This window comes from Myxocyprinus asiaticus, chromosome 31 (genome assembly GCF_019703515.2).
Source record: "Myxocyprinus asiaticus isolate MX2 ecotype Aquarium Trade chromosome 31, UBuf_Myxa_2, whole genome shotgun sequence".
Taxonomy (NCBI): domain Eukaryota; kingdom Metazoa; phylum Chordata; class Actinopteri; order Cypriniformes; family Catostomidae; genus Myxocyprinus; species Myxocyprinus asiaticus.
The window spans coordinates 27742718-27762308 of NC_059374.1; the positions used below are offsets into that span (position 1 = coordinate 27742718).

The 19591-nt window shown below is 36.9% G+C and overlaps 1 protein-coding gene across 2 annotated transcripts in view; it reads right to left on the reverse strand.

The window, feature by feature from the left end:
• LOC127422526 (membrane-associated phosphatidylinositol transfer protein 3-like) overlaps positions 1–19591 on the reverse strand; it is a 209006-nt gene that overhangs the window by 172693 nt on the left and 16722 nt on the right. For both annotated transcript variants that reach the window (XR_007894193.1, XM_051666122.1), the window contains exon 2: positions 5836–5931. Coding sequence is in view for 1 of the 2 variants with exons in the window: in XM_051666122.1 (XP_051522082.1) it covers positions 5836–5931 (96 nt within the window). In the remaining variant the exon portion in view is untranslated. The remainder of the gene's footprint in view (positions 1–5835; positions 5932–19591) is intronic.

Here is a 19591-nt window from a genome sequence, read left to right on the forward strand (position 1 = left end):
ACACAATACAAAACAGCCAAATAACAAATAAGGGAACTATCTGGCGTGTTCCCAATTTCATTCCACTGTAACATCTGGACTTTAATTGAGGTTCTATGTTATGGCAAGGTGAGGGTCTCATTAAGAAAGAATGAGAAATGTGTCTCATGAAAGATTCAGTAGATGTGGAAACATGCGTATTACTGATAACATTATACATTGCTACCAACCTAATCTGAATCTACTCTTAAGCTCTTACTGATGTGTGGGGACAGAAATAACAGAACATAGACACTGTGAATGGACAAGCACAGAATACTTTTGGCTGATTTAACAGCTAATTTCCCTTTGTACAATACCAAAACACTCACAGTACCTAATTTGTTAATGCTAAACACCCCTGTATCTGATTAATTCTAAATTCATTTAAAAAGTCGCTTCAGTGATTCAAAACATGACTAAGCATTCCTAAGTGACAGATTTAGGGCTGAGAGACTCAGAGGCTGGGATCTTGTTCATACCTCTAATGGAACATCACCTGTTTTAATCACGACTACAAGCGACTACACTGGGACTTGACACAGAACAATGGTTTGGATAGCACACAACATTGCACAATATACCTGCAGGTCATTGGTTGCATGTGCCTATATGTTCATCTGCAAAGGTACATGTTACATTCCAATAACTGTTTAAGTTGCTATTATTTCGCAGGGTGATTTTGCCAAGTCAAATGTGTTCCTGGATCAACATCTTTTGTTAGTCCTGAAACAAAATTCCTGCCAAACAAATATAGTCCTCCTAACTGGAGGTGCATGGCAGAAATTATCCTTTTATTTTTATTAAAGGCCAATATTTGCCCTTTGGAATCGATTTTCACTTTCTGATTTTCCAACTTTTTGAGGGCTTTTGTTTTCTAACCATATAAAAACATACAACGTGTTGTCCGTTTATGTCAAAACACACAAACTACATAGGCTTAGAACAGAATATTGAAATAAATCAACAGATAAAAATAAAACTGAGGAATTCACTTCATTCACTTTATATATATATATATATATATATATATATATATATATATCTCATTTCTTGTAGTCAACGTGTTGAATGCAGGAGAAATTGGCAGGAGTAAAGACCTGAGCGACTTTGACAAGGGCCAAATCTGGATCAGAGCATCTCTGAAACGGCAAAGGCTTGTGATGTGCACCCGGTCAGCAGTGGTGAGTACCTACTGTAGGAAAACTGCCTAGCATTCTCCAACATTATATGTACAGTATGTAGGAAATCTGCCTAGCATTCAATCCAATATATGTAGGATTGTGACAAGGATTAGTTTAGAAACCTGATTACAAATATTCTTCACCATTAAATGTAAGACTTCAGGCTGGACTTGCTAGTGTGTCTTGCATTTAAAATATGTAGGGGGTTTAGCAACACTGGGACTAATGTCTGCGTTATTCCCCCTTATATGTAATAATGTAAGGTAGGGATGCTCCGATCAGGATTTTTACAGCAGATACCGATCACCGATCTTCTTGTCACCTGATCGGCCAATATTGATCTCGATACCGATCATTTCACCTTTTATCAGGATCTCTGTCATAACTGGCTATATGTAAACTTTTTGCATGCTGTCACTATTAATAAAATTTTCCTCTTCCCAGTAATATCACTTTGCCTAATTTTTGCTGACAAAAAAAAAGCTTAAAATTTCATGATCCTGTTTTGTCTGCCCTTCAGTCTCTGTCTGTTTTCTGTTTGTGGTGTGTATGTGTAATTGGCTGTGTCTGCGTTTCTGTTAGCCGTGTGCTTCCCTGTCCCTGCCTCCTCATTACCCTTGTCACTCTCACTTGTTTAGTCCTTAAGTTAATTGTCTTCACCTGTTCCTCATGTTCCTTTCCTATATATTGTGCCCTCTTCCCTCTTGTATTTGTTAGATCATTTTGTGAGTTTTGTTACTAGTCAGTATGTTCCTGTCTTGTTACTGTTCCCAGTTGTTCTTAGATATTGTTCTTTTTCTAGTTTATGTGTTACTTTGTTTTCTCTCCCCCGTGAGAGTTTTGTGTTCCCTGTTCTGTTTTCAGTTAATACAATTATTTTTTATTTATTTTCACTCATTCCTGCATTTTGGTCCTCATTCCTGACACATGTCATGACAAAAAGCTTTTTTAAAAGCTTTTTTTTATTATTTATTTTTTTTTATAAGACTTTAAAACAAATATAGGCTAACAAAATATTCTCTATATTAAGATAGATAGCCCTATAAAAAAAAAAATAAAAAATAAAAAAAAAAAATATATCAAGCTTTGTGTCAAACTGAAGACAAACTGATAACCCACAGGTGCAATTAAACCTAATGTGACATTTTTGGTTATTGATTCATTGTCATCATTTCATATAATTATTATTATTCCTTATTTCATTTCTGTTTTTTTTTTTTTTTGCATTACAGTATATTTAATACATTATATTATGGTATCTTAATTTTGTTTAAAGAATTATTATATTCATAAACTCCTCTGCCTTTTCATTTAGTTGGATGATTGTATTAATTGTTAATTTTTCACTTGTCGCTTGAACTTTAATGAGGGGAACACACGCTCTCTCATGTCATGAGGGCAAGAGATGAAAGGAAAGCAGAGAAAGAGCGCTTGTTTCTGAACTCTACAGGTGCTACTATTGTTAATGCCGTTTAATCGGGAGATATTTAATAAAGATGTTTGAATTACACCACATCTTGTAACTCGCATTATATCTGAGATGCCTATTTATTTATTTACCAGTCAACTTCATTCGATTATGCACGCTGGATTGATGATGGAAAGAAACAGATGCAGAAGAAGTTTTCAACTTCTACATTCTAGAGACTTCACGGACTTAGAAACGAGGACAACCGTGAGGGACCTCATGGTCTCAAGAGTTTCCCTTTGAAACTAACAAGATGGTTACATGAGAACTCGTCTTGCTGGAACTTTTCCGGAAAGGAGTAGTTGTTCAAAGCGGGGACATTTTGAGTTGAGGTTGGCCGCACCCCTGAGGTGTCTGAGCCAATCAAAGTGTCTTTTGCTATGTCACATGGTCACCTCTTCCACTCCCTTTTTAAGAGTAATTTATGAGCATTGTTCTGAAGTCTTCCAGTTTCCTGCTTGAAAAGGGGCAATGTTTTATCATGCATTTTAATATCATGATCAAGAAAAGAGTGTCATAAAATAACTTTTCATTAAAGTTCTGGGCCTGAATTATCGATCTCCTATACACCAAATTTAATATATTTTGTAACTGACAAGTTACAAAATATGAGCAATAAATGATTACAGATCAAAATGCTCAATCACTACACTACTGACAGTGGTCTGAGGGGGGACAAACCACAAACTGGTGACAGGGTGTTGGGCAGCCAAGGCTCATCGATGCGTGAGGGCAATGAAGGTTATCCCGTCTGGTCCGTACCGACAGAAGGTCTACTGTGGCACAAGTCACAGAACATTTTAATGATGGTTATGGGAGGAATGTGTCACAACACACAGTGCATCATACCATGCTGCGTATGGGGCTGTGTAGCCGCCATGATGACCCCTGTCCACCATCTAAAGTGCCTACAATTGGCCTGCATGCATCGGAACTGGACCTTGGAGCAGTAGAAGAAGGTTGTCTGGTCCGATGAGTCCCATTTTCTTTTACATCATGTGGACGGCCGTGTCCGTGTGCGCCTTTTACCTGGAAAAGTGATGGCACCAGGATGCACTGTGGGAAGACGACAAGCCGGGGGAGGGAGTGTGATGCTCTGTGCAATGTTCTGCTGGGAAACCCTGGGTCCGGCCATTCATGTGGATGTCAGTTTGACACGTGCCACCTACCTAAACACAGTTTCAGACCAGGTACACCGCTTCATGGCAATAGTATTCCCTGATGGCAGTCTTTCAGCAGGATAATGCGCCCTGCCACACTGCACATTGTTTGGGAATGGTTTGAGGAACATTATGAAGAGTTCAAGGTGTTGCCCTGGCCTCCAAACCCCCCCAGATCTCAATCCAATTCCAATCTGATTCCAAGTCCAATCCATGGCGGCTCTACCTCGCAACTTCAGGGACTTGATAGATCTGCTGCTAATGTCTTGGTGCCAGATACCATTGGACACCTTCAGGGGTCTTGTACAGTCCATGCCTCGGCAGGTCGTCACTCTTTTGGTGGCACGCGGACGACCAACAGCATATTAGGCAAAAAGCTGAAAGCTTTTTACACAGTTTGATGGTGATACCATATGAAGTTTTGTAGTAGGCCTGGTAACAATAATTGCAGTAACTATGATGTTTTGGCAGAAACTATGGTTACCATGGTAAACAGTTTCATTTGTGGATAATAGTTTCAAAACAACAGAAAAGATCAATAAATTAGTGTCAAGCTGACCCTTATTCATCATACTGATGTCTTTCTATTTATTTAAGAGTGATTGTTTTTAAGCAACACTTTCATAGACACCATTCGCGTATTTCTGCTTCTTCATCACTACATCAGTTCTTAAGTAAATCTGCTTTTCGTCTTGTTCTGATGGAATTTTCACGGCTGTCACGTGAGATGTCATCTTATTAAGAGCGACTCATTACTTTGAACTTGCCCACGTAACACATTGTTGGTGCTCCTTGTTCTTTCTATAGCTTTATATAAAACAGAGACAAACAAACATATTTATCAAAGAATCTGTCATCTATCTGTTTGGCTAGTGTATACATTAAAAGCAGTGTCATGAAAAATGTCAAGCTGAATGACCCGTTGGCCGCATCACCTCAGCACTTGACAGTGCTTTCGCCTCAAATGATATTGCAGAGAGAGAGTGTGCCTCAAAATCAAATTATATTGCAAAAAACATCTGAAAGACTTAAAAAAAAAAAAAAAAAAATAGTTACGACCCAACATGTATGGCTTCGCAACCCAATTTGGGTCAGGACCCACAGTTTAAGAAATGCTGCCCTAAACCATAACCTAAAATATGACTGGTTGATAGGAATACTGTTCCAAGGCCAACAAGGTTGTTGATCCATTAACACATCCTACAAAAAAAATACAGTCACCATTTAAGCCATTTTAGCCTAATGGTTAACAAACAAACCCAGAAGGGCTCCATGTACCCTTGAGCAAGACAAGGTTGCTCCAGTGAGACTGTCCCTATGATAAATGCACTGCAAGTCACTTTGGATAAAGGCGTCAGCTAAATGTAAATGCTGCCTATGGATAGAGATTGGTATATTGCTGAGGGATTGTAAAGTAAAGCTCAGCCAATTTCGACTGAGGATTTTGTGTAAAGATGGCATTTTGCAGAAAAGGCAAATCTTAAGCCGTTTTCCTTGGCCTGCTGGTGCAGGGACTCTTACTAGCTTAGAAGCAAATATGGCTGCCAGTTTTCATCATACTGATTGGAAAGACTTCTTGTTATTTGGTCCCCACTCAAAAGACAACAGCACATTAGTGGTCTAACACATGCAATCAAGGCTTGGTACTTCCTAATTGTCAGGAGGACAGTTGTGACTACACTGTTCAATCATAACAGCAATCATGCCACATCACAACAATCTACAATAAAAGAAAGCCACAATTTAGCATTTGCTTTTGATTTAATGAAATAGGCCTTCAAGTCTATTCCATGCAAGTTTACAGCTGTTTCACTGTATATTTCAGAAGAATACACCGGTAATAGCATTTGGCACCTGTAATTGACAGCAGATGATGGACATAAAGAGAGAGAGAGAGACAGAGAGAGAGAGAGAGAGAGAGAGAAGGATGAAGAGAGTAGAGCACAGATGTTGAAGAGCTGAAGCCATCAGGTTATAACAAAGGGTGGAATTTAGTTACACTTACCACGGGCATCAAAAAACTCATCATCTGAGCTGTCAACAGATTCCTGGGCGATTTTCTGCATGCGCCAGTGAGAAGAGCTGAGCTTGCGAAGGTTCGCTATGGGGATAACACGAAAAGATATGATCAAACCAAAGGTCACAGGGTGCTTCATGCAATTACTGAACATTGTGTGACTAATTAATTAGACATGCATAGTGACAGCATTATTCAGTGTTACAACACTGAAGACATCCATTGGAATGGATCAGTCGGGATATAATTGAAAGCATTTTTTTTTAATTAAGACTGGCTAACATGTAAATCAAAGTGATAAAAAGGATGTCCAGGGAATCGAAATAAGAGTCTGCTTCATACTTACGGTTATGTTTGCATAGACAATCTTAGTGTACAGGGTTCCCACACCTTTTGACTAATGAATTTCCATTACTTTTCTAGTCACTCAAGATTTCCGTTTAAGAATTTGTAAACATCTTTTAGGGATTGCAATCACAAAGCGCAATTGGTAGCTTATGAAATATTTTAGAGCTGATCATAGCTAGAAAAAATTATATTCAGTATAAAGTTTCCATGACTTTAACATCCATTTTTAAGATTTGATTAATTTCCATGACTTTTTCAAGCTTGGAAATCCACCTTTTAATGCTGGAGTGTGTAATTTCTGTGCCATTAACATAAGCAAATGAAATTGCTAAAATAATCACTTTTTTAAAGCATATTTGAAAACATTTCCCATCTTCCACTAGTTATACACACGGTTCCACAGATATTTCAGATAGTTTAACCAATGTTGGTGTGTTGTGTTGGGCTGGGCTGGCTGCTCAAACAAACAGAGGAATGTTTTGATACACCACGGAGCTACAATGTTACAGTTTTAGGTGGTATCACCTACAAATGGCTTACTTATCACTGTATAAAATTATTTTGCCTTTTAGTTATCATAACTTACAATGTAGAGTTAAGAGTAACTGCCCTGGATTGAACTCCACATTTTTGTTGGCTGAACTTGTTATACCTGATGTTGTTTTAACCCAAATAAATTGAGTACAATAAACATAAATCCTAAAACATTACCTCCATTACTTAAGTGTTTTGAGTTAGGTGGATGCATTTCATGATTTCTCTTATTCTACTGGAATTTTTGAATTCAATCAATTGATCTGAGCTTGTTTTAGTCTGTTGCCAATTGCAACGAAAAACAAAGATTTTAATATTATATTAAATTGCTTTGAGTTGACACAACTAACAACTTTCAAGTCAACTTAACATGTTAAGCTTTCATTGTATCTGTTTGTATACTTAAGTTGAATTAACACACGTATGACACCTTAACCCAAAAACACGTTGAATCAACTTCATTCGAAGTCAGGTAACTTTGCATTATTTATTACAAGATGTTCAATACTACGAAATGTAAATTATTTTGTATCTAAACACGTTAGACAAACAATATCACCCTAAATGTTGTCCAAAGTAGACAACTGTCTGAACAATTTATTTAATATTGAACAATGTTTCTGATTTGCCAGCTCCCAGCATGCACTGCAGCATAAATACATTTTTATGGTTAGCATTACAGGCTTATTTTTTGCTGATTATATCGGCGCTTCTGTTGTTGTTTTTGTCATTACTGTTAGTTAATAGTTGTGTGGTGATGTTCAGACCACATTTTTTTCTTTATGATGTTTGTTGATTATCACCATTACTGAAGTTTGTGTCAAGTGTTAAGGTCTATGTGCCTCCCTAACTATATATCACATGCTGCATTAGCTTTGCATGATGCTCACGCACTAAGAGGCAAAGGTTGTACTGTGTACTTCAAAGTATACGGTTAAAAGTACAACAGCACTAAAAACATGATTAATTAATTATATTTATGTTATTTGAACAAAACAGGTCAACACCACATCACTTAAATCAAACAGGTTTGTCAGTTGTTTTATCTGTTGTCAACAAGACTTATGTTGAAAAAATGTATATTTTTATGTCAATGTATCTTGAGTCAAAGCAGAAAATTATTTTAAGACACATTTTTAAGATCAAATTTTACTTTTTTAGGGCAAAGAGATTCCATAAAATGTTTAAGTTAAATGAACTTGTCCAGGCTTACAGTGTGATAGGTTATCAAATCATGCTCACTTATTCAGATTCCCAGCATGCACTGTAGCATCACTAAATTATGCTAATTGCAGTGTTGCTGCTTTTATTTTTGCTGTTGGTTGTTGTCACTTTCAGTAACTTGTCATGTAGCAATAATTCAAAGACCATCTTTTTACTTAATTATATGTTTGTTGATTGTCACCATCAATGTGATTTGCGTGTAAAGTTTTGAGGCCCATCTGACAATCTTTCATTTGCCACCAAATGGCAGTCTAGCTCACCTTAGACAATGGGGTAGCCCTAACTGTTTCTATGGTTATTAATTCATGATAAAATTACCTGAACTTGAATACTGAGTTTGATAAAGTCCATTTTACTTAAAAAGACATTATGCTCATTTAACAAGTTAGATACATTTAAGTCAACTTTATGATCTCTTTAAACAACTTTCCATCTCAAGTTGAAAAATGGAAACATTTTAAGGCAGCACGAACACTGAAACAACAAGGGTGTACAGTGTAGTTGACTGCATATTAAGCTGGGAAACAAGAAATAATTTTAACAGAAGATTACATGCATCAGCTTTAACATTTCCTGATATTACCAGGTTTTCCATGACAGTGGGAACTCTGTAATTTAATATGTACCAGCATGATGGTGTTGAAAAACACTTTGATGTCTCTCAAGCGTGATCTATGCAAATATCCTTTCTAGGAAACTCAACTAACACAAATTCTTGAGAGATTTAGAGACACCTGTCAACTCTGTTTTTTGTTAGTGAGGCAGATGGTGTAACTTGCTCTTGTGGCTGAAAAGCAGACACAATCAAGACAGTATGGACCAAACAACGAAAATCTAAGAGAACTGTATTCTTTCTGTATACAAGCTGAATCCCCCAGCAGCCGAATATGACAGCTACTATATATTTCCCAATTTTGCACAACTCATTATTACAGTAGGCATAAAATCACATGTTATTGCCAACCAATGAAATGCTCACAAAGCGTAGTCACAATAATCTGTGATTGCGTTTTGAGGACTTTTGGAACAACACTTTCCAATAATCTTTGGGGCTGTTGCTGTTTAAATCTAAAGTTAATAACTTTCTAATCTAATGACAGATAGCAGCAATAACGCAAATTTCGAATCAGTGCAAGTCAAACAAAATGTATCCATTCCCAACCATATTAAGTGTTTCATGATTCAATAATTATGGATCTGCAGCACTGTGACTGAACATATGGCAAGGGGGATTTTTGACACTTTATAGCTTAGCCAATTGCCTCTTTTCTCAAGGTGTTAAATCATTGTCCATTATAAGTAATAAAAAGCCTGTGATTCACCCAGCCAGGCATAGGAGGCTCACTGCTGAATTTATATGGCTTAAAAATTAAACAAACACACACACAGCACCAAGCAAATTTTAAACCACAACAAAGAAATCCATGTGTAATCTTTTAGAGAATTTCATTACATTAAAATAAAATGTTAATTTCATTAAAATTTCACCCAAAAATTAAAAGTCAATCCTCATGTATTCACCCTGTGTTGTTTTAAACCCACATGACTTTCATTTTGTTCCATAAAGGGAAAATTTTTGATAAAACGTCATGCTCAGTGATGTCATACAATGGCAGTGTATGGTGACCACCTCTTTAAGCTTCAAAAAGATGCGTATTGACGCTGACTACCACCCCTGGAGTCGCGAGTTCGAATCCAGGGCATGCTGAGTGACTCCAGCCAGGTCTCTTAAGCAACCAAATTGGCCCGGTTGCTAGGGAGGTTAGAGTCACATGGGGTAACCTCCTCGTGGTCATTCATGCAGCCCCCACTCGCAAGATTGGGCGTTCAAGCGAGAAACCATTTTGTTGTTGGTACAACTGGACCACCAGAGATATTCACAACAGAGAACACAACACAGCTGCACACAAACCAGAACTTATAAAACATGTCTGAAGAGTTTGAATTTGGAGACGAGATCTTCGCTCTTCATGAATGGTCTTTGAAGATTTTCAGTAAGTAATAAATAAATTGTGTCTCACCAAGCCTTATTGTAAGCCTTCAGAACAAGACATGAGTCACATGGAATAAATTATTAGACTTGTGAATTATATTTTTGCATCTTTTTGTGCTTCTTCAGCATGGTGCGTCCACTGCCACACGCCTTGTGTATGTGTGTTCGCTCGCTCTTATGGGGAAAGCCACGATACTCCATACTGTTGTTGCTGTGGTGATTCATGAAGTGTTCCATTCAACCTGAAGAGTCGGAATTTCCACCTTTCAACTGGGGAAAGTGCAATGGAATGACACATTATGTCGGACTTCTAACTTGGAAACTCGTTCGGAAATCTTCAACTCCCATTTCGTCGAGATGCAGATGTGTGTTACATCACGCAAACATTTCAGCACCCAGGGCAGGGAGGTTTACAGTCAGTGACAAACATTCACTTTTATTAAACAATATCCATTAACGAGTCAAAGATCTTACATTAAATGATAATAAAATGTATTTAGCAAACATTTTAATTACACTCTCTTTTGATTATCGTAACGATAGCATTGCAGCACCGTATATCAGTTTGGTTGCTATGAGACGTCTCTGACAATCAATGTACCCCTCAAAATCACAACATAATCAATCTCAAAATTAAAAATAAGCTCCCTCTTTGACACGTTTGTGTTTAGTTGTCAGGTAATTGTCACTGAATTTCAAATTAAGTGAAAAGTCACACGCATGATCACCATCGACCATCGTTTTCATGATCGATCATTGCTGCCACGTCCGAGTAGCAAAGTACTCCAGTACTCGTGCCCATCCCCTTTGTGTTAAGAAAAAGAAAGTCATATTGGTTCATAACAACACGGGGTAAGTAAATAATGATTTAATAAATTCAAATTTAAATTTTCATCTAAAATGGGGAAAAAAGGACAATAAAAGTTGTCCATACTACTTCTGCGCTACATTCCAAGTATTCTCATGCCAGTTGATAACTTTGTGTGAGGAACAGATCAAAATTGTAATAATAATTCATATTCTGATAACCTTCCCCTTCAATGAGCTGTTACCTCAATAATTGCAGGGAGCACATCAGAGATAGTGAGTTAGACTCAATAACCAGATCAGTCCGATACTGAAAAAAAATGATTAATTCTGCATAAAGATTCTTCAATGATTATCCTTTAGGTGTTCTACAAAAAAAGAACAACATACAGGTTTGGAAAAACATGAGGGTTAGTAAACAATTACAGAATTGTAATTTTGGGGTGAACTAATTAACTATTATAATAAGGAACCACCATCAGAAGTGCCACAATAATTTCTGTTGCCAATTTCATTGGCATTACTCTTGACTTATCTTGAAAAGTTTCACCTGAGCTGTCACATTCTCTTCCCCATGCTGTCCATTTACTGGACATCCATACAGTCTGCTCAGCCCAATGAAACATTGAGGTTTCACCTTCCATTACTGGGGCTCAGTGTAGCTCCACTGTTTTCCTTCTCTCCCTCGGGCTCTTTGGCTCCTGAGCTCTGCATCACCATGCAGGATTTAATGAGCTTTTCATGTCTCCAACAAAGCCAGCGGTCAAAAGTTGACACCATTAATGTCCCCCATGGAGATGAGTATCTCAACCTACTGAGTTTTCCATTAAAATCACAACGTGTTTGACAGCAGAATCAACAGCAATCTGTTTCGTTCCCTTTGTCTGAACCTTACCTAGACTGCAGCACCTTCCAAGCCCTGCAAGACAATGTCTAGAGATAAGTCATCAAAGAACCCCAAATAAAAGCCATCACAGAACTTTGAGAGCATTAAAGAGTTAGTTCACCCAAAAACTAAAATTCTCTCATCATTTGCTCACCCTTATGCCATCCCAGATGTGTATGACTTTCTTTCTTCTGCTGAACACAAAGATTTTTAGAAGAATATCTCAGCTCTGTAGGTCCATACAATGCAAGTGAATGGTGACCAGAACTCCAAAAGCTCCAAAAAGGAGATAAAGTCAGCATAAAAGTAATCCATCAGACTCCAGTGATTTATTCCATGTCATCTGAAGCGAAGTTGGTTTTGGGTGAGAACAGACCAAAATATAACTCAATTTTCACTGTACATTTTGACAGCAGTCTCCTTGGCAATCATGATTTCAAGCTCAATGTGGCAACAGTAACATGTTAAAGATAAACAGTTACATTTATGTGCTGTCATAATACTAGCGTGATAGAATAACTAACTGACAGTGTCTGTGTAAAATTATATTTAATCTTTCAATGTAAGGGTTGGGGTCACAACACTAGGAACAGTGTTCACAAAATACTACTGAAGCCAGCAACTTTTGCAAAACATGTTTAGGACACAAAAAGGGATTGTTTATGGAGCAAACTCCACTAACAGGAATTCCATCAGCGTAATGCATAACCCTGATTTTCATCCACCAACAAAAGTATTCCCACATCAAAAAGAATCATTTAGTCAACTATCCAACTCAAATACAGAATCAAATTAAATAAGGAATGAGCCCTTTAGCTATGTTTATCCACTGAAAAACTGAGGGGCTTTGGTCCTTTATCCATAGAACAAGAATAAATTTGCAGGCACAGTGTAAAAGAATTTGCAGAAGATGAGCACCTTGAAATTTAGAAGGGAATTCCTGAGAACGTCCTAGTAGACAAGCCTCCGGCCCCAATTGTTGTGGGCAGCAAAATATTTTTTCCAGTTCCAAAGGAACAAGGGACCAGAAGTGCTGAATCTTTCCACAACTCCAAAAGCAACGAATAAGGGTTCCCTCCGATGCTTTACACTTACTTCAAAAACTAGACAAATTTTGGTTTATTTTATGCCTTAAACTTGGAGTGATAAGTAAGCGGTGCAGAATCTTAAAATGCATTTCCCAGGCTGAGTTATCTGTAGGGCTGCAACTAATGATTATTTTGATAATCGACTAATCTAATGATTATTAAAACGATTATTCGTCTATTCGGGCGATTATTGCAACGATTAATCATTAGCTCTAAACCGACTATTCAGCTTGTGCCTGATTTAAAAGGTTGTATTAAACGTGCTGCTAACAATAAAGAGGACAAAATCATCTTTTAAAAATGCCTCTAAATGACATTCACTGAATTAAAGGGAAAAAATACTTTACGTTTAATTCAGTAAAAATTTCACTGCAAAAAAATCCTATTGTTATCAAGAGTATTTGTCTTTTTTTCCATTTAAAATTGTCTAAAAATCCTTAAAACAAAATACATTTACTTGAAGTAACATATGAGATATTTAGACTTTCTTTAAGAGAATGTATCTTTAATATAAGTGTATTTTGTATATAAGTGTATTTTTTCACTTGGTTATACTTCTGCGAATGCAGTAAAGACAAAATACACTTAATTTCAAGATCTATTCTCTAAAAGTAAGTCTAAACATATTATATGCTGCTTCTCAGGTGAATGCATCTTTTTTAAAGGATTTTTAGATATTTTAAAATATTTGTATTTTTAATATTATATTCAACATTCTCAGATTAAAAAAAAAATTCTTCTGCAGTATAGCTGCTAAAGTAAATGTACGTTATTTTAAAGGAGTTTTAGATATTTATATTGGAAAACAAGGCAAAACAAAAACAAATTAAAAATTTGTATTTTGTTGCAGTGTATATTGGGGCGAAGACTACCCTCTCTCACCTTTTTGTTCACTTCAATCCATCTTTAACTCACACAAAAAACAAACTCTCTCATTAATAAAGCTGTGTTTCGCCAATTTTCTTCACGATAAGAAATGCACAGTAACACATATATTATGATTCAATAAGTTGCCATCACGTTATAATCTAGCTGCGTTAAGCACGCGCACTCGAGGTATGAGCGTCCCCGCAACAGTGTACCTCAGCCGGGTGCAGTTTCAATCTCGCACAACTCATAGAAGAGGCGCTGACCACACAGAGAAATGCCAGTTTCCTTATTATTTTAACTTTAATACAGCTATGTCGCATTAAATAGAACTGCATTAAAGATGTAACGCCGGGGTGTTCCTTTAAAGACGCTCGACACGCAAGTTTTGCTTAAGCTGAGCGTCAGCTCCGGCTCTGCTTATTCCACAACAAGAGTGCTTCTGTATTTACTTATTTTGTATTTTTGCTTTATAATTCCCTCATACTTTGCGATCTACATCACCTGAAGCTGTTTGGAAAGTTTAGAGTGCGCCTGGACTGTGAGATGTGTTTTCTTCCTCTCCTCAGTCAGGCACGAGCTGCAGTGCTGCTCTTGTGTGCAATCATTAGAGTTTCATATGATCCTATGTTACGTTAAGATCAAACGACTATTCGACAACGAAAATGTTTTATTGTCGACGTTGTCGATAACGTTGACTAATCATTTCAGCCCTAGTTTTCTGATAAGTAAGAATGCATCTCACACACCGCACTCTAGCCGGCCTTCTGAATTTCTTCCCCAGTATCACTCTCCCACAGTTCTCTGGCCTTGTCCCCATTATCTTTGTGGGAATTCATGAGTATGTTATAAAATCGCCTGGATGTCGAATGAGGCGTTGGAATTTTATTCAGCTGTTCTTCTAATTGCGAAGAATAGAAACCACCAAGGTATTGCTTTAGACTTTTAGATATAAAACTATATATTTGGTGGTATGTCAAATAGTACTTTTTATTTATATTATATTTCATGATAATTTGGTCAATAGAAAATATATATGTGTTTTCTATTACAATCCCTATAACGCAGATTCCTTTTTCCTTCCATAGTACCAGCCCGCCACTCATCCCAGGAGGGAAGTCTGGGTTGTTGTGTTTTGATTTTAACAATGAAAGATGTGTGTAGGAGCCCATGGCTTTACGGATTTGCATCCACATTATAACCATATTTGTTTTTTATTAAGTTGCCTTTAATTGAGATCTGACAACTTTGAGGGTGAGATGTAAAGCAAGTTACAAAGAGGGACAGACCCATGAGTTGCCGCTTCAGCGCTAACCCAAGTAGAATTGGGGTAAACTATGAAGCACTCCAAGATGAATCTGAGCTGGGCAGAGAATTGATAAAACTTAAACAGGGGAGCTGCTAATCCTCCAAGTCTGCTAGGCAGTGAAAGGTAACTATATCTCAATCTGGGTCGTTTCTTTCGGCAAATAAAAAAATGACAAGCCACACAGATGTCTCAAGGATTTGCTGGGAAGTAAAACAGGTAACATTTGAAAATAGTATAACAGACGCAGTAATATATTCATCTTCACAAGATGGATATGTCCCAGCAATGATAGTGGTCAGCTGCACCATCTGTCTAAGTCGGACCTAATAGATTTAATAACTGGAATAAAATGTACTTGGTATAAGCGCTCCAATTTTGGTGAAATTTTTATACCCATGTATTCGAATACAGAAGGTGACCGTTTAAAAGGTAAAGAGACTGTAGAATCCAGGGAGTGAACATTACTTAGTGCCATTGCTTTGGATTTTGAGAAGTTAAACTTATAACCAGAGACTGAGCCAAAATCAGAAACCAGGTCAATTAGCTTGGGAATAGAACCTTGTGGAGAATCGAAATAGATTAAAACATCGTCCGCATATAGTGAAATTTTATGGTGCTTCTTCCCTAGGCAAATCCCCCTAATGGATGGGTCTCCTCTAATAGCCACCGCTAGAGGTTCAATAGCCATTGTGAACAGCAGCGGGGACAAGGGACAACCATGTCTGGTGCCCCTTAACAAGTTAAATTTAGGGGACTGAATACCATTTGTTATTATACTAGCTGTGGGGAGGGTATATAAGATTTTAATACATTTAATGAAGTTGTTGCACAAGTTCAATTTGGATAGTACCGAAAATAAATATGGCCACTGTTGAATGCCTTCTCGGCATCAAACAAGATGACTATGCCACCACTTGCACATTGATTTGAGTGCTGAATGATATTAAGTATCCTTCTAACATTATGGGCCGAGGATCTCCCATGACAAAACCTGTCTGATCCAAGTAGATAATAGTTGAGAGCAGCGACTCAAGTCGGGTGGCCAGGATCTTAGCTAGTATTTTTAAATCCACATTAAGGAAAGAAATGGAACAGTAGGATCCACATTTATCGGGGGGTTTTCCTTTCTTTAGAATAACACAAATGTTGGCCTCCATCATAGAGTTAGGGACATCCCTGGAATTAGAAGAGAACTGAATCATGTCTTGCAAATAATTAACCAAAGAGTCCTTAAACTTGGTGAATCCATCTGGCCCAGATGCCCTCCCATTAGGAAAGCTACTAATACAATTTAAAATTTAGCTCATTTCAATTGGGTTGTTCAAGACTTGTCTTTGCTCCTCAGATGCTTCTGGCAGGAATAGTTTTGCAAGAAAATTGTTCATAGATTCACCTGGGCCAGAGTCTAATCGAGACGTGTTGAGCTTCTTGTAAAACGTTCTAAAAATCATACTAATGTCCTTATTATCGTGACAAGGGATTCCATATTCGTCCTTAATGGTGGAAATGACTTGGGCATAAGATCGGCGGTGCAGAAGTTTGGCCAGGTAATTATTAGGCTTATTAGCAAATTCATACATCTGCTGTTTTGCAAAAAAAAATGGACTTCTCTGCTTTGTTAGTGAGAATGGCATCTAAAGAGGTTTGTACTCTTTTGATCTCAGCAAGCAAATCATCAGAGGGGAGGTATTATATCTCATTTGGAGATCATGGAGATTCAATTCAAGCCTTCTTTGGTCTAATAGATGATTCCTTCTCTGGTTTGAAACATAGGAGATAATTAGCCCTCTGATATATGCTTTAGCTGTGTCCCATAACAGATTAGGTGATACACCATTGGTTTTATTGTCTATAAAAAATAAGTTGATTTGCTCTTTGAGGTAAGCTTCTAAATTTGGGTTATGAACCAGCCACGGGTTGATTCTCCAAGCGTGCAGGTTATACTGTATGTCAAGTTGGATAAACCCAGGGTAAGAAACAGCTGCGTGGCCTGATATGACAATATTGCCTATATTACAGTCTATTATATTATGTAAAGATGCCTTAGGTGCCTTCAAGTTGTATGTACTGTGGAGAAAAAAGGTATACTCTTTGTCTCTTGGATGTAGCATCTGCCAAGTATTCACCAGACCCTGCTCCTCACATGTCTCAGAGCAGAAGCTCTTACGGATCGCCTGTCATTTGATGGAGAAGATTAATCAAGCTTTGGTAAGAGCGTACAGTTGAAATCGCTGGCGATCACACTATGATCACACTGCCATTCAGCATATTTTGAAAATGTGTGTGTAATAAACTCGTTAGATTGAATCAGGGGAACATAAACATTCATTAGGGTGATGAACTCGCCGTTCAATAAACCTTTAAGCAAAATGAATCACCCGGACTCATCAGAACATGTCTGTACTCATTAGAGAGTAATATATGTTTAGGAACAAGAATGGCACCTCCCCTGCTTTTACTATTATATGATTACCAAAACACCTGTCCAAACTAGTCACACCTCAGCTTAACATGCTCATTGGCCATTAAATGTGTCTCTTGCAAAAACGCAATATGAACTTATTCCTTTTTCAGGAAATTCAACACCTTTTTCCTTTTAATTGGGCCATGAATATCTCTCTGCCAGGATTCTCACCCAAACCAAAAAAATCTGAGCATATTTCTCCAGTCCTCATGTCTTTACACTAGCTTCCATTTACATTTAGAATTAATTTTAAAGTACTATACTCGTTTACAAATCGCTCAATAGCCTAGGACCTAAATACATTTCAGATATGCTTGTTGAATATAAACCTAACAGACCTCTCAGATCATTAGGATCAAGTCAGTTAGACATACAGAGGGTTCACTCAAAACAAGGTGAGACATCATTTAGCTATTATGCCACCCGCAGCTGGAGCCAGCTTCCAGAAGAGGTTAGATGTGCCCCAACAGTAGCCACATTTAAATCCAGACTGAAAACACATCTGTTTAACTCTGCATTTTCTGACTGAGCATTATGCTGCACTTATTGATTTCACTGAATCATTTTGCTTTTGTCTTTCTTTCACTTTAATTATTCTATTTTATTCTTTTTATTCTATTTTTATATAACTTTTTCTCAATGTGTGTGTAAACATTTTTGGTTATCTTCTGTTTAATCAGGGAAGTTTAAAAACAGTTACGGATGGTGTTAACAACTTAGTTATCCTCAGTTTAATTAGGGAAGGTTAACAACAATTGAAGTGTGTGTTAACAATTTTTGGTTATCCTCTGTTTAATCAGGGACGGTTAACAACAGTTACGGATGGTGTTAACAAATTAATATTCTTTTTCTTATTATTCATTTTAATCATAAAACAAATGTCTAATTTATTTTATTAATTTTTATTCTTATTTCATGTTCTTGGTTTTTATTTTATTTTTATGTATCTTGTATTTTCTTTAAAATGTACATGTAAAGCACTTTGAATTGCCATTGTTTATGAAATGTGCTATATAAATAAACTTGCCTTGCCTACAGAGCTTCAGATTATTTACTGACAAAGTGGGGAAAAATGTGTTTGCCCCAATGCCATCCTGTGTGTGAGATAGTAGCATTCTGCAATAACTTGTCATTAAGAGATCCCATTATATGTAAACCTGAAAATAAAACAGTTGGAAAAAAAATAAATGAAAAAAAGAAAATAAAAAAGAAAATTAAGTTACCCTGCAAGCCAAACATAAACAAAGAACTATTTACAGTTAAAATACCAAAGAGAGTTATATGAAGAGAAATGTATCGCTCCAATGAGCAACAAACTAAGCCTCCCAAACTAAGATAAGTATTACTGCTGTATTTGGTAATGTAGCTCGCTACGGAAGAAATCCCTTTCGTTTAGTTGTTCAGTCCTTTTATAAACATCCCCCATCAACCTTATTACAAAGAAAGTGAAACATCAACCCAATCGTGCCCCTCCCACATGCAAAAACTGCAGTCAAGCATCTTGCAATTTAAGAAAAAAAAGAAAAATAATAATAATAATAATATTATATTATATATATATATATATATATATATATATATATATATATATATATATATATATATATATATATATATATATATATATATATATATATATATACACACATACATACACACACACACACACACAAACTGGTGGCCAAAAGTTTGGAATAATGTAAAGAGTTTGCTCTTATGGAAAGAAATTGGTACTTTTATTCACCAAAGTGGCATTCAGCTGATCACACTGTATAGTCAGGACATTAATAACGTGAAAAATTACTATTACAATTTGAAAAAAAAAATCTGAACTTCTTAAACTACTTCAAAGAGTTCTCATCAAAAAACATCCTCCATGTGCAGCAATGACAGCTTTGCAGATCCTTGGCATTCTAGCTGTCAGTTTGTCCAGATACTCAGGTGACATTTCACCCCACGACTTCCTGTAGCACTTGCCATAGATGTCTTGTCGGGCACTTCTCATGCACCTTACAGTCTAGCTGATCCCACAAAAGCTCAATGGGGTTAAGATCCATAACACTCTTTTCCAATTATCTGTTTTCCAATGTCTGTTTCTTTGCACACTCTAACCTTTTCTTTTTGTTTTTCTGTTTCAAAAGTGGCTTTTTCTTTGCAATTCTTCCCATAAGGCCTGCACCCCGAGTCATCTCTTTACTTTTGTACATGAAACTGGTGTTGAGCG